Raw genomic sequence first — 18,966 nt, 5'->3', positions numbered from 1 at the left:
AGATGTGTTGGTTTTGTATTGATTTTTCTGTTGGATGATTTTCAATTATGTTTGATTATATAAAGAACAGAAAAATTGAATATAGAATAGATTTGAATGTGTTCAAAAAAAGAAATTGAGGAGACAAAATTAATGTTACTCTTGATATCCAATTTTTCTATTCTAAGTAGTTTGTTATTGTTATTGCTTTCATTTTTGCAATCTTTTTTATTACTCTTTTGAAATGCTTTATTATCGAAAGCTCTATCTCTGTATAAACAAGTTGATTGTTCAAAAGGTTACTTTCATGAAAGAAAAACAACTAAACTCGGAATAATTTTCATCTACAACATATTTTCATTTCTAAGATGTCACTTACACAAAAGTAGTGCTTTCAAAGAATTGAAACATAAATCATATGAAGATTCAGGAACAAACTTGGTGGCGTAAACCCAAGCATTATTAACAATAGGCTTGTCAAGGTGATCCAATAGGTTCTCAAGAGGGCCTTTCCCGGTAACAATAGCTTGAACGTAGAATCTAAACATAGAGAACATAGCCAGTCTTTCGTTCTGGGTCTATTGCACCTTGAGCTTAGCAAATGTGGTAGGGTCATCACCAAGGCCAAGTGGGTCAAAATATTGGCTCCCGAGGTATGAGTCGTTGCCTTCTCCTACTCCTAGAAGTCCATTGATTCTAAAACCTTCAACAAGTCCCATAAGCATGACACGGAAACCTAGCACAACTAGAATACTCTGAGCATGGACAAGTTTAGGGTTGCCCATGTCATGACCCAAAGTACACCCTAGAAGGGACATCGCGTATATTACCCTAAAAGTCCCTACACAAGACACTTGACATACATATATTCAACATTATAGAGAAAAACAAGAAATCTCATCAAAAGTAAAGAGTCTGACATAAAAGTGGAAGTACATCAAAGTCTAGACAAGCCATCTATTACATAAAAAAAGAAGTGGTGGGGACGTAACCTATACACAAAGTACAATATCCGAAACATAAAGACATAAGTAGGTAATAAAGTCAATATTGTCCTTGAAGTATGAGGACTCACCAAGTCTTCAAATCCTTAAGATGATCAACTAGCTATGAACGGATGGAGAAGAATCGCCAATTCCTACATTAGTGAAACAATATAGTCACAAGTATGTATTAGTACATGAAATGTACTAAGTATAAGGGGAATTCAATAAAACATGAAACCTGATCTAAGGGGGCATAATAAAAAACATGATATGCATGACCAGCTAAAGCATAGTAGAATAATTTGAGAAGAATCGTAATCATGAACATGGTCAATGCATCTTGAAACATAAGAAAAGTTTCATAAAACATTTTTAAGTAACTTAGTTCATTTTGTGAGATATTACCTTTAACTGAAAATAGACCATGCAATATATAACATGGAATCCAATTTAACTCCACACCGATAAGGGAGAGTCTACTTGCCAAGGTAGAACTTTGTATCATATCATATGCTATATGCCGATCCACTAGATAGGTAATTTAAGCCAAACCTATTGGGGCACATGATTTGGAACTAGAGGTTGCTACTAGAGACTACCTTATCTGAGCCTCCACCTCAATGTTCTCTCTATCCTATTTTAAATACCAACAAATAGTCACATACATAAAATGATCATCATCCATGGAAAATCATAATTGAAATACTAATCCAATCTTAAACATCATACAGTATCTCATTAAGTCTTAAATCAAGTCTAAGTGAGAAAATCTTTCACGAAGTCATAATCCCTTAAGTACGTGAGAAAACCTTTCACGATTCATTAATGATTATCATAAAGAAACCTACATTACTAATCATTCCTTTTCGTAAATCATGCATAAGTTCCTGAAGACATCATTTATTGATTCATAGCTTTACTTCAAATTCATTCAAATTAGAGTTCATAGTAAAAATCATGATCAATGCATGGGTTCATATGGAATTGATTGGAAAACATGTAATTGAATCTAAATAATTATAATATGATCATAACCAAACAATTGAATACAAATAGAACCCTTGAGAAATTGAATGAAACCTAGTCAGTTGAATTGAAATTGAAAGGCAGAATTGAAGAATCTTTGGAACCGATTAATGAGTTCCCTACAAACCTTATATCAATGTCCACAAACAATTGATGAAGAGAGGAGAATTGAACTTGAAGAACCCTAACTTATTTTTCCTTGATGTAGAGAGGGAACTATTTAGAAAACCTAGGAGAGAATTTGGAAATTTGATTGAATTAGTGAGTTGGGGAAAATTTAGGAGTAGATGGGTAGTTATAGGTATTAGAATTAGGGTCAAAACGAAGTAGCACAGGCACTAAATGGATACAAAAATACCCTTTCAAAATAAGAGTCGAATAATACTACGCTTGTAACCTACGGTCCGTAGAAATTTCTATTGCCCACCCAGGTCAACCGTAGAATAAACTTCAGAATACAAAATATTCTATAATTTCCCACGAGACCATTCTACGGTCCATCCAAATTCCTATGGTCTGTAGACCCCATCCGTAGAAGTAAACTTTTAGTCCAAAATTTCACTATGTATGGTACCTTTCCATAGGACCTTTCTATGGTCAGTAAAACCAACTATGACTCGTCAAAATCATCCGTAGACCTGAGGTCCTATATAAAATCTCTAATCAATTCTACAAGTCAGTCCTACGACCAATCAAACTTTCTACCGTTCGTCCTTTCAAGTCATAGGTCTAATCTTTAGAAACTTAATTTTCCAACACATAATTTTGGGTCTAAGAGTTCCTTCGTACGACCTGTAGGACTGCCTACTGTCTGTAGGACTTCCTACGGTCTGTAGGTTGGACTAGAAAAACCTTTTCAGTACCTAAAAATTAGTGTTTTTTTTTCTTTAGACTTTCCAACTTCAAGGGTATTACAATATCTCCCCCTTCAAAACATTTGTCCTCGAATGAGACTCAAGATAGCACGAATAGAGTAGGAGAGAAACTAACAATGCAACATGAATATATTTTTTCATCAAAATGCAAATAAAACTTGGAGAATCACTCCAAGATAAATCATAAGATATAAAATCAAGTTTTCATGAACTTTCATTTATATGGAAACATGAGAATGACCAAAACACATAAGTCTGAAAGAATGAACCATAATGAGCTAATATCTCAAGCTAGAGTAGGAGCGGAGGGAAAGAGATGAGGATGCTGGGACATCATATCATTTTTGGCCTTCCAAGTAGCACCCTCAACTAATTGATTCCTTCAAAGAACCTTTACGGAAGAAACTTTTTAGTTTCGTAACTTCCGAACTTGCCGGTCTAAGATCTCACCCAGAACCTCTTCATAGGAAAGATTCTCCTTAACTTCCAAACCCTCTAAAGGAACAATAAATGTCGAATCTCCAACACACTTCTTCAACAAAGAGTCATGGAATACCAGATGTATCAATGCTAAATCATTAGCAAACTCAAGTTAATAAGCAACTTTGCCAATATGCCTCAAAATCTAATATGGGCCCACATATCAGGGATTAAGTTTCCCTTTCTTTCCATACCTCAGGACACCTTCAGGGGTGAAATTTTTAAGTAGATCCAATCATCAACATTAAATTTTAGTTGTTTTCTTCTAACATCAAAATAAGACTTTTAAATTTGAGTAGTTTTCAACTTCTCACAAATAAGTCAAACCTTTTCCATATTCTCATGCGCCAACTTAAGCCATATCAAAGAAACCTCACCAACCTGAAACCAATTGATAGAAGACCTACACCTCCTATCATAACAACTTCAAACGGTGGTATCTCAATGCTAGAATGATGGTCATTATTAAAAGCAAACTCAATCAAAGGCAAGTGATCATCCCAATTACCATTGAAATCAGTCACACAAGCTCTCAACATATCTTCCAATGTCTATATGGTACACTCGGCTTGTTGATGAGTCTGAGATTTTGATTCGTTTAGGGCTTTGGTTTCATAGTTTTATTGTCCTCAATACCTAATTTATGATCTAAACTTATGTTTAAGTGTTGATTTACAGAAATGAAGGCTAAGGAGCAAGGCAAGGGCAATACCAGACAAAAAGGAGTGAAAAAGCGGAAGAAGTTGAAGAAAGGTAATTGTGGTGATCGCCAAGACCACTCGGCGAGCCGTCGAGTGGCTCTTTTGCTCGCCAAAAGTTCTAGCATGCTAGCCCTAGGGAAGAACATACTTTGCAATGGAAATGGACAATCGGCATACCACTGAACGGATCAACGATCTCGATCCTGATTGCCTTAAGTCATAGAACCCTAAGGATAAAAACCCAAGGCAAGTCGGCAATGGAATGGAGCAATGGGTGCATCGCCGTCATGGTCGGCGATGCTCGACCTACTTCACCTAATGGTCCTGAAGGCCAAAATTGGGGAAACTATAAATTGAAATTTGAAAAGCAGAAAGTGAGAGGAAAGTCCTATCTAGTCTTGAATCAAGTTTTTTCAGAGTTTTCCATTGCAGAACTTAGAGCTTCTGAGACTTGGTTTTGAGGAATTTTCAATTGGGTTTTTGAATTAAGTTGATTTGAAGTATTCTAGAGATTTGAAAACCATTACCCAGTTCATGTATAACTTAATTGGTAATTATTTTTTCCTTTTTATGATGTGTGGCTAAAACCCCAATTTATGGGCTATGATAATGTGATTATTTGCTTTAATTAGCTTGGGGGTATTGTTGTTTACTGATTTAAATGTTGATTTGAAGTGGGTTTAATTGATAGTTGTGTATTAATCTATGAATTGTAGTTGAAAATGCAATTTTAACTTAGTGTTCTGGGCTTGCTTGAGAAAGAGATTTATAACTAAGGTTTTTGATTGATGATTGTAGTTATTGGGTTGTTATGGGTTCAGCTCGAGAGAGTGAATCCTAAACTCGATTCTACCTATCTAGCTTGAGAGAGTAGATAAATTGAGGTATTGATCTGTTTATATTGTTAAGCTTGTCGAGGTTTGAGAGAACTCGCTTGAATCAAAATAGTTGTTCGAGAGAAAGCTATTACATCTATTATATAGCCTACCCACTGAGATTCAACAGTTTTTAGTAAACTACAATTACCCATTTAGAGAAACTAGCTTATAATCGATCACATCCCCGAGAATTCCTCTTTACTTATTGATTCCCCTGTTTTTGTAATTTCTATATTTGTTAATTGACAAACCAATTTTCCCATTTAACATTCGTGTCACCCCTTCGATTTATCTAAATGTATTCAATAATTTCTATTCCTATAACTTATTAGACCACGTTTAAGACTTCATAACCAAATTCGAACTTGTACTGCGCCCTGTGGGTTCGACCCTAACTCTTCATTAGGTTTTATACTAGATTACGATTGCCTACACCTAGTATTGGATGAGGTGTAGTTGAGTGTTTATCAAAAATGGTGCCACTACTGGGAATGGTGTTTAGATTCTATTATTAAAGTTTAAATTGTGATCTTTTTGTGTTGTAGTTGAATCGACTTACCTTGTTTTGTTTTGTTGTTGACTATTTTTAAATAGAGGACGAGATGAGTGTAATTGGAAGTAATGGTAGTTAACTTGGCCACCATGATGACATCATAAATTTGAATGATGAAAATGACCCAATTTAATTGGGTGGCGTAGGTGTTATACGTTTACCTTTTGTTGCGGAGAATGTTGTCTTCCACGTGACTAGCACGATATCGCAACTCTTGAAAATGAAAGGATTATATGGAGGGCAAGCTTATGAGGACCCCCATGGTAATATTTGGAACTTTTTGGATGTATGTGGTCCATTCTCATTCAAAAATATCTCACAAGAATCCATTTGTCTCCGGTTATTCCCTTTTACTTTGATGGGGGAAGCTACCAAATGGTTAGCTGATTTACCGAGGGACTCCATTACCACTTGCTATGAACTTAGTAAGGCGTTCTACGTAACGTTTTCTTCTTCATCAAAGATGATCGCATTAAGATATAATATTCAGGGCTTCAAATGCTTAGAGGGTGAGCCAATCCATGAGACGTGGCTGAGATTTCAGAAGTTGTTACTTCAATGTCCGACTCACGGCTTCCAAACAACGTGTTATTACAACACTTCTACCAGAGTCTTGACTTGATGAACAAAGGTATGGCTGATCAACTTGTCCAAGGGGGTATAATGCAACATCCTTTCAAAATAACATCTACTCTCCTCTGTGGGATGACCAAGATTAACAGAGCATGGTACACTCGGGATGACCAAGTGTCTCATCTAACTTTTAGGATGACAAAAGAGCAGATCGAAAAGGATCAAGAGAGAGACCAAATTATGGAAAAAATGATGACCCAGCTAGATATTTTATCAAAAAATATGATGGGTAGTAAGTTTAGACCTGTGAATATTGTTGGTGTTAGTGGAGTAATCCTCGAGAAGGCACACTTTTGAGGCTCTTTATAATGAAGAAGTGACTTTTCTTGCAAATCAAGGAGGAGGTTTCTATCTGAGCTATCTAGGTCGGGTGAGAATCCAGGTTGGAATAGAGAAAGGGATGATGGATGGAGAGACCGTGACAGAAAATAGCGTGACCAAAGGACTAATTAGAAGGAACGAGATGGAGACAAGGAAGAATATGTTCCACCCCATGAGCGTCAAAAGCCAAAGGAGAAAATGGCAGACCCGGAGAACTTTAACATGGAATACATGCTTAGACGCATTCTCAATAAAGTGGAAGGGTCAGAAAAGGTTCTAAAAGAAATGAAAGAGGATAAATCCACGCTCTATCAAACGGTCACCTGTCACTCAGTGTCCATCAAACAACTGGAAATGCAAAGGGGTCAAATTTCATCAATTTAAGCCTAAGGACAAAAGGGGGTCTAACAGGTGATACCTTGGCCAACCCAAAAAATGACCCTTGAAAGCGTATCCACGTCGTGTCACGACATTAAATAAGGCATTTCTTTAGAGGAAACCCAAGCTTTTATGATTTTATCATTGTATTTTGAATAATGGGTATTGAATGTGAAGGTTGAAAGGTTGAAGTTTTGGGAAAATGGTAGCTGACGAGACAAAGGTCCAGTCGGCGACTCGCCAAAAGGTCAGTGAGCCCGACTTGGATCGCCATTAGAACCACCTAGCTTGCTAGGAGTTCTGTAAAACTCGGTGAGCTAAAGTACCACTTGGTGAATCGCCGAGTAGGTCGTTGAAGTATGTTGTGGTCGCCGACTGGCATACGAACTGAAGAGTCTGTAAAGGCCAAACCATTTTAAATTCTGAAGCTCTTCATTTTCATACTTTTCTACTTCCAAACTTTCAGAACTGCTTTTATTTGCTTTCGTACTCCATTGTCTTACTTTTTTTGTGTGGGACTTACGACTCGGGGGGGGGGATTTTTGGATTCTTTGCTTGCCTAGCGTTTCAAACTTTTGGCATATAAGGCTGGTTTTCTGAACCCCGCTTTACATTTGGCTGAAATCGAATGCATGATCATTTTGTGGTTGTTATCTATTCCTAGTGTTGATTTGTTGATCGTTTGGTGTTTTTTTTGCCCGTATTTAGTTTAAATCGTGATTAATTGGCCTTAAATCGTGAATTCTCATGTCTAAGCATGTTAAAATTGTTGGTTTGTGCTAAATTTGTCGTGGGTTTAATGGGGTAAAGTCTGAGTAACCTTGAATTGTGCTAATTTTAGGATTTTGCCCAATAATAGAGCGGTTGACGTCATTCTTTAAGGGCAAAAGATGTCAATTGGCCAATTTTGGCCAAATCAGGGGAAGTCTGAGTACCCCGTGGGAATGAGTATTATGGGTCTCTGTTGAAGTGCATAGAACAATAGTTTAATTTTGTTTTCATAGGCTGCGGGTTAGATTTTAAAGGTCGGGGGTACAAATCTAGCATATTGGACTACTCGACGAGCTGGGTTGAGATCACAAAGTGGCTCGGCGATTCACCGAAAATCTCTTAGATCACATTTTTAATTCTCTATTTAGTTGGTTTGAGTTCTGTAACTTTTGGCGATATTCCTGAGCTCACCGAGTTCACTCAGTGACTCGCCGAAAGCACCTTCTGATCGCCCTTCTGCACCCTATTTTATGAAATTGTTCTGTAACATTCGGCAAGCTACTTTTAGTTCGTCGAGTGGCGATCCACCGATTGGCCCTGGTCATCACCGACCTATGATTATTTTTGAGTGATTTTACTTTGGACCTTTTGGCGAGCCTGACTTGGCTCGCCAAATGGGTTCAGCGAGTCTTTTCGTGCAGTTTTTCCTATTTTAATTTTTTTTTTGAATTGGATCTAACGTGTGCTTTTTCAGTTGCAGAAATTGCTAGACCTAAAGTTCTAGGGAGGAATCAACCGACTCGAAAGCGAGCACGAGGAATAGTGAAAAATGAAAAGGCTGCTGCTTCTCGGGTCCCAACTACCAAACTTCCTCCAAGAGGGGGAAAGGGAAAGGGAAAGGTCAAGGGCCTTGTACAACCCACACATATGGAGGGAAGTTCCGATAGTGAAGGTGTCTATGCTACGTACCTCACTACGTCTGACGGTGAGGGCCATTTCGAGGACAGTTCCACAGCCTCCTTATTTGTACCAGAGGACGACCAGCTCCTTCAGGCTAGTAGAGTAGATCTATATTTCAAGTCTATGAATGATCCATCTAGGATCCCGGTACCTCCTACACCTCTACCTCTACCTCCAGTTCCAGATCAGGCAGTGGTACAGGCCCCACCAGTCCAGGGTCCTCCTCCCCAGTCACTCAATAGACTAAAGGCCTATGGTTTGAGGACCATCTTTAAAGAAAAGCATTTGTCTACCGATGGTGTGGTAGACAGGTATCCTGAGGTGTGGAACACCCTAAAGATCCATAGATTTGAGCTTTTTACTAAACCTTGAGGCCCTTACATTTCTACTTGGGTCCGGGAGTTTTATTCGGCATATGGGAAGTTGGTGCCAAAAGGAAATAAGAAGGCAACTGCCTTCAAGCCTGTTGACTTCATAGTGGTTCGAGGGAAGAAAGTAAAGTGTAGCAGCAGGGAAATCAATGAGGTACTCGGTTTTTCACGAAACTTCATGCATGACTACATTGACTTGTTCAAGAAGAAGACCCTAGATGATCTAAAGTATTGGTTGGCACCTCTCATTTCTGATACGACTTCGAGGTGGATTGAGGCAGGTGCACAGATTGAGAATAAAGACCTAAACGTGATTGCTCGATACAGGTTCAGGTTCATTAGCAGCATCATCATGCCTTCATAGAATGAGTCGATCCTCCGATATCAAAAGGTTGCCTATCTAGGCTCTATTATAGATCGATAAAGGTTGAATTTGGGTCTGCTCATTGAGCAAGAGATGGCCAAGAAAAGTTAGACCTGTGCAAACGGGTCCGTGTTCCCATAGTTGAAAAGACAGATGTGGAGGTGACACCCATCTCCTCAACTAACATCTAGCGGATTGAGGCTGAGTAGTTGAGGGATAAGGCCGACATGATGAGGGCTACACCGATAGATACGTCCCCGGTAGTTGATGTTGACATATTGTCGACTGAGGCCATACTAACCCTTCAGTCCAATGAGCCTACATGTACCTCTGGTCCTTCTTCTTCTACTCTCAGTTCTACTTTCGCACCCCCTCCCATTTCTTCTGTTGCTGCTGGTGCCTCCCGACCCCTATCACCTAGGCTATGTTGTATAAGATGGGCCATCTGGCTCATTTTGCTAAAGTGTGTGCCTCCCGGGTAGAGGTCGTTGTGCGTAGGATGATAGAGCAGACAATTGTTGTTGCTTCAGCTCCTATTAGGGCTAACATGAGAGACCATCGGGAGTTGATTGATGGCCACAGAATGGCATTGGATACCCTTACGGTGCGTGTTGAGGCTTGTGAGTAGGGCCGAGGTGATTCTGTTGCTTTGACAGCCTTGAAGAAAGATGTTGTTGGGATGCGCAAGGATTTGGACGAACTGAAGTGCACAGATTTGTCGATGTTATTCGGCACAATTGAGATCCCCGAGATTCTGAGAGAAGATGTTCCTGCTAGTACAGATATTTCTCCAGCTCCTATGACCGAAGATGTTGATAGAGAGGACACTCCCATGGAGTCTGCGACAGATACTCCTGAGGAGGAGCTCAGTTTTAGAGAAGATACAGTGTATGAAGATTTGTGAGATCTTGCGGGAGCCATAGTGGAGATAATTATATGGGCTTCTTTGAGAGAGATGTCTATGGTGGGCTCTAGTAGAGCCAAGGATATTGCTGAGCCAGGCACTGATGCCCAAACATATGGAGTTACGGAGATACAGACTTCACCCCAGGCTTAGCCTGGCAGGATGATTCTTTTTACTCCATTTCTGTTACTTTTTAGATTGTTTTTATTATTTCTTTGCATTTGAGGACAACTGCTAGATTAGTTTGGCTGGGTGAGGTATTTTTATACCTACCTCTTTTGGGCTATTTTTGTGGATGTTTGCCATTGTTGTTTTAATGTTAGATCGTATTTTGTGTTTATATATATATATATGGTTTTGATATATTCTGTTTGTCCTTTGTTTTGAATTGCAAATGGTTTTGAACCAATTTTAAAAAAAGGCCACCTCTTTTGTATTTGATTGCAGGTGTCCTCTTGCATTTTTGAGTGTCAGTTATGGTCAATACCGATGACTTGAATAGTGCTTTCAATTGAACGATATGAATGTGTGGCTACGATGAGGCAAACTGAGTTACATAGGTTATATGTGAACTCCTAGCATCTAATTATGACTAGTCGGTCGATTGAGTCGATCTCTTGTGATGATCATTGCACGCTAGCTTAAGAATTGTTGAGTCTTATTTGATAATTGTGTTGAATTCCATGTGTGGTGAGGTTGTTTTGAATAGTGTGCTAGATGACGCCTAGAACATTCCCCATTAGTCCAACGGATTGATTGAAGCAAGCAATTGAAATGATCTTAGGCACAAATTTGTTAAGAGTGAATCGAAACTTGACATTATACCTCTTTGTGGCCACCTTGTGAGAAGTGTGAACCTTGTTTTGCCCCATTTGAGCCTATCCTTTTCTTTAGAAGAAACTTGATCAACTTTGACCACTTTGTCCCATCACCTATAACCTTCATGAAGTATTGGTTCATTTGAATAGCCAACATAGGCAAAAAACCTAAGTTGGGGGTGTGGTGAAAAATAAGGGAAATCAATAAATGTGAAAAATCCCCCTTTGATAAATCATGATAAAAAGATGGAACCCCTCCATATAAAAAAATGAAAAGAAAGAAAATAAAATATTGAAAAAAGAAGAGTTTGTGAAATAAAGTGTGTGAAAGGAACCAAAAAAGGGGGTATCTAATGAGTTGTGCTTAAATGAATAATAGGGTGGATTGTGAACATCATAGAATGTGAAAGAGAAGGAGAAAAAGTGATTTGCAAGCCATACTTCATGAAGGTAGAAGTCACTAAACCAAAATGACCATACCTTTGCACTCGGCCGCGTTACAAGTCATGAAAGACCTTTGTGATCTTGAGTGAGCTGAAAATAATGTCGATTGGCAAATAAGGGAAAGCATATGGGTAGAGTCATGTATGTGTTCATCTTTGTGAGTTTGAGAGTTGTGTTTGATTCTGAGATTATAAATTGTTGATGAATTTTGTGTGAACATGGAATCATTCTTGGTGTGCGGGCAGTTGAATACTTTTATTGAGCTTGAACTTGCATTTGAATTGAGCATTATGAGCTTGAGTCTTTTTTATGATGATTAGTCACAATTTGATAAGTTATTATTTATCCAATATGAAATTATAATCATTGTTTTAAACCAAAGTTTCATAATTATTAGGAAGGACATCTACTTTAATTTAATTCATCTTTCCTTCAATGCCGATGATTGACTATAACATCTAACGATTCAACTTCAAGATCCTCGTCATCTAAAACTAACCAATGAATATGTAGCCCCTAATTCCTATATAATTAATCTTTGCATCTCTTTCACTTCACACATTCAAACTCCAAAATCCCCCCAATTTCTGAATTATTCCCTACAATGGCATCAAAGGAAGAGAAGAAACCCACAAAGAAGAAGTCGTTGACTGAGAAGGCTCCTGCAACTGCCGTTGAGAAATCAAAGTCCGGCAAGAAGCTTCCTAAGGACGCCACCAGAGACAAGAAGAATAAGGGGTCAAAGAATTATGTCGATACTTACAAGATCTACATCTTCAAGGTGCTGAAACAGGTTCATCCAAATATACAGATTGCAAGCAAGGCTATGGGAATCATGAACAACTTCATCAATGATATCTTTGAGAGGCTTGTTGAGGAGTTTTCTAGGTTTGCTAGGTACAACAAGAAGCCTACCATCACTTCTTGGGTGATTCAAAGTGCTCTCCAATTGGTTCTCCCTAGTGAATTGGCCAAGCATGTTGTATCTGAGGGTACTAAGGGGGTTGCCAAATTCACTAACTCTTAGAGATGTGTTAGATTTTTATTGATTTTATGTTGGATGATATTTGATTAGGTTTGATTATGTAAAGACCAGAAAAATTGAATATATGATAGATTTGAATGAGTTCAAAAGAAGAAATTGAGGAGACCAAATTGATGTTACTCTTGATATCTAATTTTTCTATTCCAAGTAGTTTGTTATTGTTGCTGCTTTCATTTTTGCAATCTTTTTACTAACTGCTTTGAAATGCTTTATTATCGAAAGCAACATCTATATCTTCGTATAAACAAGTTGATTGTACAAAAGGTTACTTTCATGAAAGAAAAAAAACTAAACTCGTAATGATTTTCATCTACAACATATTTTCATTTTTAATATTTCAGTTACATAAAAGTAGTACTTTCAAAGAACTGAAACATAAATCATCTTACGATTCGGGAACAAACTTAGTGGTGTAAACCCAAGCATTGTTAACAATAGGCTTGTCAAGGTGATCCAATAGGTTCTCAAGAGGGCCTTTGTCGGTAACAATAGCTTAAATGAAGAATCCAAAGATGGATAGGGTCATCACCAAGGCCAAGTGGGTCAAAATATTGGCCCCCGAGTATGAGTCGTTTCCGTCTCCAACTGCTAGAAGTCCATTGATTCTAAAACCTTCAACAAGTCCCATAATCATAACTCGAAAGACTAGCACAACTAGAATACTCTGAGCATGGACAAAGTTAGGGTTGCACATGTCATTACCCAAAGTACACCCTAGACCTGACATCGTGTATATGACCCCAAAAGTCCCTACACAAGACCCTTGACATACATATATTCAACATTATAGATAAAAATAAGAAATCTCATAAGAAATAAAGAGTTTGACATAAAAGTGGAAATACATCAAAGTCTAGACAAGCCATCTATTACATAAAAAAGGAGTAGTGGGGACGTAACCTGTACACAAAGTACAATATCTGAAACATAAAAACATAAGTAGGTAATAAAGGAATATTGTCCTCGAAGTATGAGGACTCACCAAGTCTTCAAATTCTTAAGATGATCAACTAGCCAATCGTCAAGCCCTACATTAGAGCAACAATATAGTCACAAATATGTATTAGTACATGAAATGTACTAAGTATGAGGGGAATTCAATAAAACATAAAACCTGATCTAAGGGGACATAATTGAAAACATGATATGCATGACAAAGCTAAAACATAGTAAAATCATTTGAGAAGAATCGTAAATCATGAACATGGTCAATGCATCTTGAAACATAAGAAAAGTTTCATAAAACATTTGCAAGTAACTTAGATCATTTTATGGGACATTACCTTTAACTGAAAATAGACCATTCGATATATAACATGGAATCTGATGGAACTCCCACACCGATAAGGGAGAGTCTACTTGCCAAGGTATAACTCTGTATCATATCATATAATATATGTGGATCAACTAGATAGGTAATTTAAGTCAAACCTATAGGGGCACATAATTTGGAACTAGAGGTTGCTAGTAGAGACTACCTTATTTGAGCCTCCACCTCAATGTTCTTTCTATCATAAGTTAAATAATAACAAAATAGTCACATACACATAAAATTATCATCATCCATGGTAAAGTATAACTGAAATACTAATCCAAGCTTAAACATCAAACAGTATTTCATTAAATCTTTAATCAAGTCTAAGTGAGAAAATCTTTCACCAAGTCATGATCCCTTAAGTACGTGAGAAAACCATTCACAATTCATTGATGATTATCTTAAAGCAACCTAGATTACTAATCATTCCTTTTCATAAATCATGCATAAGTTCCTGAAGACATCATTCATTGATTCATAGCTTTACTTCAAATTCATTCAAATTAGAGTTCATAGTAAAAATCATGATCAATGCATGGGTTCATATGAAATTGATTGGAAAACATGTAATTGAATCTAAACTATTATAATATGATCAAAATCAAACAATTGAATACAAATAGAACCCATGATAAATTGAATGAAAACCTAGCCAATTGAATTGAAATTTAATGGGAGAATTGAAGAATCTTTGGGACTCAAGGGTGAATGGAACCCATTAATGAGCTCCCTACCAACCTTATATCAAAGTCCACAAGCAATTGATGAAGAGAGGAGACTTGAACTTGAAGAACCCTAACTTCTTTTTCCTTGATGTAGAGAGGGAATTTTGAGAAAACCTATGACAGAATTTGGAAACTTGATTGTACGAGGAAGTTGGGGAAAATTTAGGAGTATATGGGTAGTTATAGGTATTAGAACTGGGGTCAAAACGAAGTAGTATAGGCACTAAATGGATAGGAAAATACCCTAATAGACTTTCAAAATAAGTGTCGGATAGCCCTACCGTTGTAACTTACGGTCCGTAGGAATTTCTATGGCCCACCCTAGTCAACCTTAGAACAAAATTTAGAATACCAAATATTCAATCATTTCCCAGAGACCATTCTATGGTCCATCCAAATTCCTCTGGTCTGTAGACCCCTTCCGTAGAACTAAACCTTTAGTCCAAAATTTTACTATGTCTGGGACCTTTCTATAGGACGTTCCTATGGTCGGTAAAACCAACTATGACTTGTCAAAACCATCCATAGGCCTGAGGTTTTACATAAAATCTATAATCAATTCTACAAGTCAGTCCTACGACCCATTAAACTTTCTATTGTTCGTCCTGTGAAGTCCTAGGTCCAAACATAGAAGCTTAAGTTTCCAAAACTTAATTCTAGGTCTAAGAGTTCCTTTGTACGATCTGTAGGACTGCCTACGGCCCGTCGGACATCCTACGGTTTATAGGTTGGACAAGAAGAACCTTTTCAGTACCTAAAAATTAGTGTTTTCTTTTTTCTTAAGACTTTCCAACTTCAAGGGTATTACAATATCCCCCCTTGGGAACATTCGTTCTCGAATGAGACTCAAGCTAGCAAGAATAGAGTAGGAGAGAAACTAACAACGCAACATGAATACATTTTTTCATCAAAATGTACATAAAACCTGGAGAATCACTCCAAGATAAATCATAAGATATAAAATCAAGTTTTCATAAACTTGCATGCATATGGAAACATGAGAATGACTAAAACACAAAAGTTTATAAGAATGAACAATAATGAGCTAATATCTCAAGCTAGAGTAGGAGCGGAGGGAAAGAGATGAGGATGCTAGGACATCATATCAGCTTTGGCCTTCCAAATAGCACCCTCAACTAATTGATTCTTCTAAAGAACCTTCACAGAATAAACTTTTTAGTTTCTTAACTTCCTAACTTGCCGGTCTAAAATCTCCACCAGAACCTCTTCATAGGAAAGATTCTCCTTAACTTCCAAACCCTCTAAAGGAACAATAAATGTCAGATCTCCAACACACTTCTTGAACAAAGAGTAATAGCATATGTATCAATTCTAAGGACCACATAATAGGAACTATGTTTCCCTTTGTTTCCATACCTCATGACACCTTTCATGGGTGAAATTTTCAAGTAGACCCAATCATCAACATCAAATTCTAGTTCTTATTTCTAACATCAGAGTAAGACTTTTAACTTTGAGTAGTGTTCAACCTCTCACAAATAAGTCAAACTTTTTTCATATCATTATGCACCAACTTGAGCCCTATCAAAAAAACCTCACCAACCTAAAACCAACCGACAGAAGACCTACACCTCCTACCATAAAAAACATCAAACTATGTCATCCCAATGCAAGAATGATAGCTATTATTAAAAGAAAACTCAATCAAAGGCAAGTAATCATCCCAATTACCATTGAAATCAATCACACAAGCTCTTAACATATCTTCCAATGTCTCAATGGTACACTCTGCTTGTTGATGATTCTAAGATTTTGACTCATTTAGGGCTTTATTTTCATATTTTTACTAACCTCAATGCCTAATTTATGCTCTAAACTAATGTTAAAGTGTTGATTTGCAGTAATGAAGTCTAAGGAGCAAGGCAAGTACATTATCGGGCAAAATGGAGCAAAAAAGCTGAAGAAGTTAAAGAAAGGCAATCCTGGTGATCGCCAAGACCATTCAACGAGCCACCGAGTGACTCTTTACCTCACCAAAAGTTTCAGCATGGCAGCCCTAGGGAAGAACCTACTTGGTGATGAAAATGGACAGTCGGGGTACCGTCAAAAACTAGGACTTTCTCAAAACATCATAAGAGGGGTGAAAGTAACTCTATCAGCCCATTATGCATGCAATGCACATAAATAAGGAGGAAACATCAACTCCAAGCTAAACATACTTAAATGCATCATAATAAAGTGGGAACTACATCTAGCAACCCAATATGCATGAAATGTCAACATTAGTCATGTTCAAGGAGAAACTATCTTCTCTAAGATAAAAGCGTTCTCAACATAATCTCATGGAGCTCATATGCAATTCAATCTTAAAAAGCATAGCTAAAGCATGTTCATCAATTTATCTCATGAAGTCTTATAGGCAACTCATACTCAATACATAACAACATGAGGAAAATCAATCATGTAAACTCATTTTCTTTCAAAACACAAGTTTTCATGAACATGCATCACATATGGAAATCATGGAAACACATAAAATCACCTGACTCCAAAAGCAAGGACAAACCAAGACGAATTCCTTACCTCAAGTTAGAATAGAAGTAGAAGGAAAGAGATGAGGATATCGGGACATCATATCGGCCTCGACCTCCCAAGTAGCACCCTCAACGACAAGATTCCTCCACCATACTCACGGAAGCTATTTCCTTGTTTCTCAACTTCTTGACTTGCCGGTTCAGAATCTCAACTGAAACTTCCTCATAAAAAAGACTCTCATCAACTACCAACCCTTCTAGGGGAACTATTGATGTCGGATCTCTAACACACTTCTTAAGCATAGAGCCATGGAAAATAGGATGCACTATCGCCAACTCATTCGGCAAGTCTAACTCATAAGCAACATTACCAACGCATCTCAAAATCCGATATGGGCCTACATATCAGGGACTAAGCTTTCCCTTCTTACCAAACCTCATTACACCCTTCATGGGTGAGATTTTCAAGTAATCCAATCGTTGACTTAAAACTCTGGATCCCTTCTTCTCACATCGGCATATGACTTTTGTCTACTTTGTGCCATTTTCAACTTTTCCCTTATAAGCCAAACTTTCTCCATGGTTTTTGTACCAATTACAGACCTATTTGGGAAACTTCACCCACCTCAAACCATCCTATGGCAGACCTACACCTACTACCATATAAAAACTCAAATTGAGCCACATTGATACTTCAGTGATAACTGTTATTATCAGCAATCTCAATTAATGGCAAATAGTCATCCCACTTGCCCTTAAAATCAAGCGCACAAGCCCATAACATATCTTCCAAAGTTTGGATCATACGCTCCGCTTGCCCATCGGTTTGGGGATGAAAATTCGTGCTAAGCTTAACCTTAGTGCCAAAACCCTTTTGGAATGACTTCCAAAACTGTGAAGCTAATTGTGTACCACGATCGGAAATAATGGACAAAGGCACTCCATGCCAATTTACCATCTCTTTCAAGTACAAATTGGCATAGTCCTCCGTCGAGTAGGAAACCTTAACAGAAGGAAATAAGCTGATTTCATCATCCGATCTACTATCACCTAAATCGAATCATATTGTCGTCGGGTCCGAGGAAAACCAACTATAAAGTCCATATTGAAGTCTTCCCACTTCAAAGTTTGAATGCTAATGTCTTGGGATAAGCCTCCTGGTTTTTGATGCTCAACCTTTACTTGTTGGCAATTTGGACACTTAGCCACAAATCCTGCAATATCCGTCTTCAACCCATTCCACCAAAAGACCTCCATTAAATCACGATACATATTGGTGGCTCCTAATGAATGGAATACCGCAAACTATGTGCTTCTGTCAAAATATGTTCCCTCAAGTCTTCCATATTTGGAACACATAAATGACCTTGGTATCTAAGCACACCATCTCCCCTTGGGAGAAAGCCTTACGGATTTCTTAAGCACCGCTTCTTTCAATTCTACTAAAATTTGATCAAGACCTTGCTTAGATTTCACATCTTCCACAAAAGATGATTCGGAACCATTGTGAACCATAACACCACCCTTGGTGGATTCCACTAGTTGAATACCTAATCGAGCCAATCTATGAACATCTTGAACCAACTCTTTCTTTCCTTATTCAATATGAGAAATACTACCCATAGATAACCGACTAAGAGCATCCGCTACCACATTGGCTTTACTGGGGTGATAAAGAACACTTACGTTGTAATCTTTCAATAACTCAAGCCACCTTCTTTGGCGAAATTCAATTCTTTTTTACTAAATACATGTTGCAAACAATTGTGGTTGGTAAACACATCTACATGTACTACATACAAATAGTGTCTCCAAATCTTTAAGAAAAAAATGACAGCCGCTAATTCAAAGTCGTGAGTAGGGTAACTCTTTTCATAGATTTTAAGTTACCTTGAGGCAGGAAATAACTTTCCCATTTTGCATAAGCACACACCCTAGCCCAATTATCGAGGCATCACAATAAACCATAAAACCATTTGTCCCTTCCGATAAGGTCAATACCGG

At 37.8% G+C, this 18,966-nt stretch overlaps 1 protein-coding gene across 1 annotated transcript; it reads left to right on the top strand.

Moving 5' to 3' along the window:
• Positions 1-11,986: 11,986 nt before the first annotated feature.
• On the top strand, positions 11,987-12,409 carry LOC125865166 (histone H2B.3-like). Its single transcript, XM_049545354.1, has one exon. The coding sequence runs from the start codon at positions 11,987-11,989 to the stop codon at positions 12,407-12,409; it is 423 nt and encodes a 140-aa protein (XP_049401311.1).
• The last annotated feature ends 6,557 nt before the right edge of the window (positions 12,410-18,966 follow it).

The sequence above is a fragment of the Solanum stenotomum genome, chromosome 5 (assembly GCF_019186545.1).
Source record: "Solanum stenotomum isolate F172 chromosome 5, ASM1918654v1, whole genome shotgun sequence".
Classification (NCBI taxonomy): Eukaryota; Viridiplantae; Streptophyta; class Magnoliopsida; order Solanales; family Solanaceae; genus Solanum; species Solanum stenotomum.
This window is presented reverse-complemented; position numbering and strand designations above follow the sequence as displayed.